The sequence below is a fragment of the Hyaena hyaena genome, unplaced genomic scaffold (assembly GCF_003009895.1).
Source record: "Hyaena hyaena isolate Hyena2069 unplaced genomic scaffold, ASM300989v1 scaffold_118, whole genome shotgun sequence".
Classification (NCBI taxonomy): Eukaryota; Metazoa; Chordata; class Mammalia; order Carnivora; family Hyaenidae; genus Hyaena; species Hyaena hyaena.
This window is the reverse complement of record NW_024080751.1, coordinates 455,582-462,978: the sequence shown is the minus strand read 5'-3', so window position 1 is coordinate 462,978 and position 7,397 is coordinate 455,582. Positions and strand designations below refer to the sequence as shown.

The following is a 7,397-nucleotide window of genomic DNA, read 5'->3' as shown; positions in this document are numbered from 1 at the left end:
TGCATACATACAAATATACATGCATACATGTGTTCTGGAGGGAGCCCAGCGCGAGCTAGGGCAGCTCCAGGCCCAGGAGGCAGGCCTGCAGCTCGAGCAGAGGAAAGCAGACACCCACAAGAAGATGACGGAGTTCTAGAAACCCTGGCTACACACAGTGCACAGAGCTCAGGGACCCCAGCTCCTGGCTGCCTTCTGGAAGACCAGCTGTCGCCCAGCAACTGGATGCCGCTGGAAGAGGGGCCGTCTGCTGCCCGGTCAGCCTTCTTGCGGGCCTAGGGCACATGGACGCTGCTGAGTGGCGATGGGGCTGCCGGACACTCGCTTGCCCGTTGAGTCCACCTGCCAGTGTCTTAGGGAGTCTCCTTGGCAAGGACATTAAAGTGTTACGTTGTGGTGTCTTTTCAGGCGTGTGGATCTTTGGGGACAGAGGGGCCTTTGGTTGGCATTCTCTTTGTTCTCTGGCATGGGGTTCTGCCAGCAGGCCTGAGGGGGGTCAGAGGTTGGAGTGCCCCTCCCATTGCCAGACACCCACAGATGTGTCGGGTTGGATGCGACAGCATCAAGGAGAAGGGTGTGGCGGTGATGAGCCCTTGAGAAGGCACTGCCAGTGAGGGCGGAGGCTCTGGCGGGTGGGCTCGGAAGTCTGCGGGACCGCGTTCAGCCCCGGGGTTTGGTGGCCGCGAGACCGCCCAGTTCCCGTGCTGCGCCTGTTGCCTCAGCAGCGCATGCCCACCTCATCGTGGGTGGAGACCATGTGAGTTGGGCTGTTGGAGCAGGTGCTGCTTGCTGCATGCGCCCCACACGGGGTGTCTGGACCCCACACGGCTGCAGCAGGAGCAGTGGCAGCAGAGGGTTGAGTGGCTGCGTGGGGAGATGTGGTGAGACGCCCGGGCAGGAAGTGGGGTGGGGAGCTCCGCTGAGCTGTGCACAAGGGCACCTCTGAAGGTGCCAGAGCCACTGGGCCTGCTCCAGGCGGGGCCGAGGAGGAGCCGCCGTGCGCGGGGACTTGGTAAGTGCCTGTGCCCAGCCTCTAGCCTGATCAGGTTCCCGGCCTCCTTGGCGGCCCCGTGGGAGCAGCCGAGGGTTGGGGTCTGGTAGGACTAGGCCCTCCGGGTCAGGGCACCGGGGCCAGGTTAGCCAGCCTGGCTCCCTGGGTCTGGGCCGACCCGGTCCTCATCTCCAGACAGCCCACCCCCTGTCGCCGTGCTACTAAGGGTTGTGCTGACTGTGGGATAGACCCCCCCGCCTCACCCCAGTAGTTCTAAGATCCCCGGAAGCAGACAGATCCAATGACAGGGACAGTTGGAAGGGAGGGGTGAAGAGCCAGGGAGAAATGGGGTGGGGGTGGTCAGGGGCCAAAGCAACCTCTCCTTGCCTGCTGACCCCTCCCCTGCCTTTCCAGCCCTTTAGGGGGGCCAAGCTCTGCAGTGGATGGGTCGGGGGCACCACCTGCACGTGTGGCCTGTGCCTTGGAGGGTCAAAGGTGCGACCGCAGGGCCTCCCTAGGTCCCAGGCTTAGGCTGCGGTGACCAGAGCAGGCCCTTGGCCAGGTCACAGCTCCCCTGCCCCTCCTCACGGGCCGCGTTCAGCTACCACTTGGGCCATCCTCACCGACTCAGGTGCTTGTGAGGCCAAGCAGAGCACACCTCGTGTGTCACCAGGAGCCCCCAGCCCGAGTTAGGAAGGCAGCTGCTGGGCTTCGTCCTCCATGCTTCTGTAGGAAGGAGGGGCTGTGGAGCCTTGGGGTTTCCTGTGTGCTGAGTCAGAGCACCCGAGGGGGAGGGGACTGCCCAGCAGCTTGAGGTGCAAAAGTAGGGCTCTCCGGTAGGTGCCCAGTCCATCAGTCAGCCCCCAGCATCCCTATCTTCTTGCCCCCAGGCCTATCTGTGGCTTCACAGGATGGGGCCACAGGTGCCCTCAGCCCCTCCTGCCCTCTGGGTCCTAGGGTGCCTTGCCTTGTTCCTCTGGCTGTGGACACTGTGCACAGCTTGCCACAGGTATGTCCATCCCTGGCCCGGGTTTGGTGTGGGGCAGGGCTCCAGTCGGGTCTGGCTCTGCATGAGCCTCCCCACTGGGCCCTGGGCCAGAGGCTGGCACCTCAGTCCCCCATCCCTGCCTCCCTGGCCTGATGAGTCCCTTGCCCCTAGGAAGCGGGCGCAGAGGCCGCAGGCCAGGCCCCAGCGTTGTGTGATGCCAGTGGAAGCGGTGAGTGCCAGGTTGTCCCCAGGGCCAGGGTGGGGCCAGCACAGGACCCACCAGCCTTCCTTGTTCCCAGTCACTGCTGAGACACCACCACCTCTGCTCCCTCAGCAAGTCAGACACCAGGCTGCATGAGCTGCACCGGGGCCCAAGAGGCTGCAGAGGTGAGCCAGGTTGGGGATGGGGGTGTGGGGAGAGTCGAGGGGCTGGGGCTTGCACCCTCAGGCTGCTCCCAGACTACCCAAATGTCTCTCCACGCCCAAGTGACCTCTGTCTTGGCCCCACCCCAGCCCCTCGGCCTGCCAGCATGGATATCCTGCGCCCACCATGGCTGGAGGTGTCCAGAGGCACCAGCAGACCGCTGGCAGCCTTCTCACACCGGGAACTGCCCCGGCCAACGACTGCTGCCACCTTGCCCTCCATCTGCCCCGAGGCCACCTATTCCAATGTGGGGCTGGCTGCCATCCCCAGGGCCAGCCTGGCAGCCAGCCCTGTGGTGTGGGCAGGGGCACGGCTGACCAGCAGCTGTGCCAGGCCTGGGCCTGAGGCCAGACCCAAGGTGGCTGAGTATGCTTGTATCCAGAAGCTCAAGGGAAGAGATCAAGGCCCCCAAAGCCTGGGGCAGTGGATGGCCGAGGTGACCCCAGCTGTTCAGGTAAAGTGGATTGGCCGGGCTAGGGTGGGTTGGAGGTGCTTGGTGTTGTCCACCCTTCCTTGAGTGGGCTTCCTCCCTCCAGGTGGACAGCCTGTACTCCAGGGTCAGGAAGCCTAAAAAGAGGGACCTGGGACCTGCCACAGACCAGCTGGACCCCAAGGGCAGAGGAGGAATTCCAGCTCCGGGAAGTGACCAGGCCTACGAGACCCTCCCACTCAGGGGCCTGGCTATGGATGATGGCCTCCTGGACAATGTGTATGAGACTATCCAGGAAATGGGGGCCCCGGAGCACCCCGAGCTCTCTGGCTCTAGCTGTTAGCCTAAGTGGACAGAGGCAGGGCACGGAGGCTCCCTGCTTCCCCAGTCTCAGCCTAGGGAGGGGTGTCCAACCCCCATCTGCCTTGAACAACCAAGTATAGATGTTTTCTCCTTCCACGGCAGTGCCCAACCCCTGTTCCCTGCCCCTCCCCCACAGGCGGCTGCGCAGTCTGGACCCCAAGGCTTCTAGCCTGTGAGGTCCCTGGGGGTCCCGCCTGCCATGGCCTCTTGGCCTCTCCCAAGGTCTTAATAAATGCCCAGCACGGGAAGGATGAATACAGCCGGGCCTCACAGCCTATCCTTCTTGAAGACCTGGGAAGGTTGTCGGGGACTGTCTAAGAGGACCCGCCTGCCTGGGGCGCCTGGCCCCGGTCACCTGAAGCGGTGCTCAGCTGCTCAGTTTCAGAAGACGGTGTGGGGAAGGAGGCAAACTCCGGGGGTAGTGACCCCCAAGCTCAGTCGGTCTCAGCGGGGGCTGCAGCCGGCCCTCAGGCTGGCCGCCCCAGGGTGGGACTTGGACCCTGAGCACCAGGGAGGGCCTCGCCACGCAGCCCCTGGGGTTACGTAAGGTGTGGGGGTAGGTGGGCAGTCGTGCGTTAAAGAGTAACCTGCTCCCGGGAAGCCCGCCAGGGAGACGCGGCCCCTTCCCCGGGCCTGTTGGCTCCGCGCGCGGGCACACCCGCGAGTCCGCCGGCCTCCCCGGCGGCGGGGGCGCGCAGGCACCCGGGGCTCCGCAGGGGCGAGCGGCCGGCGGGCGCCCGCGGTGCGGCGAGCCGGGCCCTTGCCCCAGGCCGCGCGGGAGCTACCGGCTCGGGGGCCGGGCCTCGGAGCGCAAGCCAATGGGGGCGCAGCTGGCCCCGGCGGCCGGCCACCTCGGAATGTTGATACAGCGCGCGAGCCAATGGGCGTGCGCCAGGGGCGGGGCATGGGGGCGGGGCGCGGGAGCGGCGCGAAGGGGGCGTGGCCGGCCGGCAGCCTCCGGGCCGCGCGGCGCGGGCGGCGGCCGACTGAGGGCGGGGGTCGGCGGCCCGGCCAGCCCGGCCCGGCCCGGGGCCGAGTCCTGAGCGACCGCCCTTGCCACTGCAGTTTTGGGACCCGGCAGGCCGGCCATGGAGGCCGAGCGCCCTCCGGGGCTCGTTCCGGGCTGCGGGCGCCCCCCTCCCCGTGCCGCTGGCCGGGACCCCGCGGCCGCGCCCGTGTCGGTGCCCGCGCCGCCGCAGGTACCGGGCGCCGGAGGGCGGGGCGCCGACAAAACTCCCTCGCTGCAAAGATGGCGTCGGGGCTGCACAAACTTTGGGCCCCCGGGGGCGGGGCGGCGGGGGCGGCCGCACCGGTCCGCGCCTGTGCGCGGGCCCGGCAGTGCGGGGCGGCCCGGGAGCTCTTCCCGCCGCGCCGGGCCGGGGGCGGGGCCGGGGGCGGGGCCGCGCTGTCCCCACCGGCCGCAGCCGGTTTGGGGGGCGGGTGCGGAGCGGATCCGGGGTGGGGGCTGGGAAACACCGCCCCGCGCGAGCCACCGCCTCCGCTGAGCCTGCCCCTTCCGCAGGGCCCTGCCGTGGGCGGCGGCTTTGCGGGCTTGGAGTTCGCGCTGCCTCAGGAGCCGGAGCCCCGGGCGGCGGACCTAGAGGTCCCGGGGACGTGGGCGGGGGCGGGAGCAGAAGCGGGGCCCCCGGCGCCGTCGGCAAACATCCCGGTGCCAGCGCAGAGGTGAGCCAGGGTCCCGCGCGCCAGGTCGAGGTGGGCGTGAGCACACGTGCGCTGGCGTGTGCAGGGATGGTGGGTGGGGCGCGGGCAGGTGCCTTCTCTTACCCCACCCTGCGGCGGGGGTCTTGGTGGGGGACCGGTCTGGACCCCTGATCGGGACTTTGTGTCCCTCTCCCCAGCTCTCCAGCCCTGGAGGAGCTGAGCCCAAGTTAGCAATATATAGTGCTGCTCGCTCCCGTCAACCTCGGGCCAGAGCGCAGAGTCGGGGGTGGGGGCGTCACTCTGTGCAGTAGAGGCTGCCAGGCTGGCCTGAGGTTGACGGACCAGGGATCCCAGGGCTTCTGACTGCCGACTCCCAGCCCTGCCTAAACCCTCCTGGGCGCCCCACAGCCAGTGCTGGCTTCTCAGGTAGAGGAGGGCTCTGGCCTGGCCTGTTGGGGCCTGGGGACTCTGCTTGCGCTTGGAGCCCAGTCTGCCCTGGCTGCCGCTGGCTGCTCCCTCCCTCCCTCGCAGGCCTGGCATGGGCTCGCAGCTGCTGTTGCACAACCCTGGTTAATGTGTGATTTGGTGGAGGGCGGGGCCTGGCCTGGCCTGGCCTGGGGGTGGGGTGGGGCTCAGACCCCTGTCCAGCTCTAGGGCCTGAAGGAGTCGCTGTGGAACAAAGCCCAGGCTGCAGAGAACTCCGGCTTTGGGGAGACCCCAGCCCAGGCCCTGTTCCCAGAGGTTCCTGGAGATCTGGGGCTCTGTAACCTGAGCTGGGGGTGGAGATGGGCCTCCAGCCCAGTGCCTGGAGGGAGGGAGCAGGCGCCTGATCACGCGCGTGTGCGCGCACACACACGTGTGCACATGCGTGTGCAGGGCCAGGAGAGGAGCCTGAAATGCCTGAAGTATTTGCTGGATGCCACCCGCATCTCTTCCAGAGCCCCCCCGGGAAAATCCCGGCTGGACGAGGTCATGGCTGCGGCAGCCCTTACCAGCCTGTCCACCAGCACCCTCCTTCTGGGGGCCCCGGTTGCAGCCTGTAGCCCAGGTGAGACTTGGACACCTGGCCTGGGTAGGGAACTGTGTCTTCAGGACACTACAGTCCCCTACCCCTTGGGACAAGCAGCAGCCCTTTGCCGGGACGCCCACCTTGTAAATGTACCTTCTCCAGGCCTGAAACAGACATCAGGATCTCTAGCGCCTCTCACTGAGGCCAAAGCCACAGTGTCCCAGGTCTGTGGGCCTCTGTGGCCCATCCCTTTCTACCTGGCCGGCTAGGCATCCCCACGCAGGCTGTGTCTGGTTACCTCTCCCTGCCGTGTGCCACCGCCTCCTCCACAAGGCTTTTCCCACCCAGCTCGCCAGTGAACAGGTGGAGGCCCAGAGCTAAGGGGCCTGTGGCGGCAGTTGCTGCAGAGCGGGCTGAGCCCCCTAAAAGCCCTGACGGGTGCTGGTGTGTCCCCACAGAGCCTGGCTTGGAGCCCTGGAAGGAGGCCCTGGTGCGGCCACCGGGCAGCTGCAGCGGCGGCGGAGACAGGGGCTGGGACCCGGCCAGTGACCAGTCCTCGCCAGCTACCCCTTCACCCTCGCTGCCCTCCGAGGCAGCCCACTTCCTATTTGGGGAGCCTGCCCCAAAGAAGAGAAAGGTGAGCCCGAGCGGCCCTCGGGGTGGGGTGGACGCAGTGGCCACGCCTGACCCCCAGCCCTTGTCGCCCAGAGCTCCGTGCAGGTCCTGTTCCAGTGTCTGTGGAAGCGGTGCGGTAAAGTGCTGAGCACGGCCTCCGGGATGCAGAGACACATCCGCCTGGTGCACCTGGGGTGCGAGGGCGCTGGCCGGTGGGGGCGGGGCAGCCCCCGCAGCCTGAGCTTCAGCTCCCACCCGCCGTGTCCCCCGCAGGCGGCAGGCCGAGCCCGAGCAGAGCGACGGGGAAGAGGACTTCTACTACACAGAGCTGGATGTGGGCACGGGTGTGCCCCCAGCGTCCCCCACGGCCTCCGTGCCACCCCTCTTCCCCGGCCTGGGGCTGCCAGAGCCCCCAGCCCTGTCCAGCCTGCTGCGCCCGCTGGCCCTGTCCCCGGGCCCCGTGCTGAGCCCCGAGGCACCGCACGAGGCGTGCCGAGGTGACAACGCCTACCAGGTGGGTGAGGCCACAGGCAGCGGCTCAGGGTGAGTGTCAGGGTGCTGGGGACGGGGGAGAGGACACGCCTGTGTCTCCTCTCAGGGCTGCCCGGCCCCCACCCGCCTGGAGCCAAAGCCCACCGCCACCAGGACCTGTGTGCCAACCCTGCCCTCCAAGCTCAGCGCCGGCCCAAGGTGCGTGTGCGTGGAGGGGCCAGGGCGGGCTTCGGGCAGAGCGTCCCAGCCCGGCATCAGCCCTGGTCTCCTCTGTGTGCCCCCAGGAAGCCCCGAGGTGATGCCAAGAAGTGCCGGAAGGTGTACGGCATGGATCACCGGCACCTGTGGTGCACAGCCTGCCGCTGGAAGAAGGCGTGCCAGCGCTTCCTGGACTGAGGGCCCCCCGCCCCCCCCCCCCCCCCC

At 68.0% G+C, this 7,397-nt stretch overlaps 3 protein-coding genes across 5 annotated transcripts in view; all 3 read left to right on the top strand.

Annotated features, from left to right (window-relative positions):
- Nucleotides 1–279, top strand: part of ZGPAT (zinc finger CCCH-type and G-patch domain containing) — a 15,339-nt gene extending 15,060 nt beyond the window's left edge. Inside the window, exon 6 of the mRNA XM_039236937.1 lies at nt 203–279. Coding sequence (XP_039092868.1) covers nt 203–279 — 77 coding nt within the window. The remainder of the gene's footprint in view (nt 1–202) is intronic.
- A 478-nt stretch (nt 280–757) lies between these two features.
- Nucleotides 758–3,455, top strand: LIME1 (Lck interacting transmembrane adaptor 1). 2 transcript variants are annotated; one of them, XM_039237049.1, is made up of 6 exons: nt 758–1,012; nt 1,882–2,000; nt 2,151–2,208; nt 2,279–2,366; nt 2,493–2,857; nt 2,940–3,455. In XM_039237049.1, exons 2-6 carry the CDS (start codon nt 1,903–1,905, stop codon nt 3,174–3,176), a joined length of 846 nt encoding a protein of 281 aa, XP_039092980.1. In that variant the 5' UTR covers nt 758–1,012; nt 1,882–1,902; the 3' UTR covers nt 3,177–3,455. The 2 variants fall into 2 exon arrangements, with proteins under 2 accessions (XP_039092980.1, XP_039092981.1); XM_039237050.1 differs by lacking the exon at nt 1,882–2,000.
- A 731-nt stretch (nt 3,456–4,186) lies between these two features.
- The window catches only part of SLC2A4RG (SLC2A4 regulator), a 3,599-nt gene continuing 388 nt past the window's right edge, over nt 4,187–7,397 (top strand). The window contains exons 1-8 of one of the 2 annotated variants that reach the window (XM_039237068.1): nt 4,187–4,395; nt 4,719–4,879; nt 5,797–5,906; nt 6,326–6,504; nt 6,576–6,676; nt 6,756–6,996; nt 7,081–7,172; nt 7,259–7,393. In XM_039237068.1, coding sequence (XP_039092999.1) covers nt 4,285–4,395; nt 4,719–4,879; nt 5,797–5,906; nt 6,326–6,504; nt 6,576–6,676; nt 6,756–6,996; nt 7,081–7,172; nt 7,259–7,370 — 1,107 coding nt within the window. In that variant the 5' untranslated portion in view covers nt 4,187–4,284 and the 3' untranslated portion in view covers nt 7,371–7,393. Of the gene's footprint in view, nt 4,396–4,718; nt 4,880–5,796; nt 5,907–6,325; nt 6,505–6,575; nt 6,677–6,755; nt 6,997–7,080; nt 7,173–7,258; nt 7,394–7,397 lie in introns of those variants that run through there. The other variant, XM_039237069.1, reaches the window with a different exon arrangement.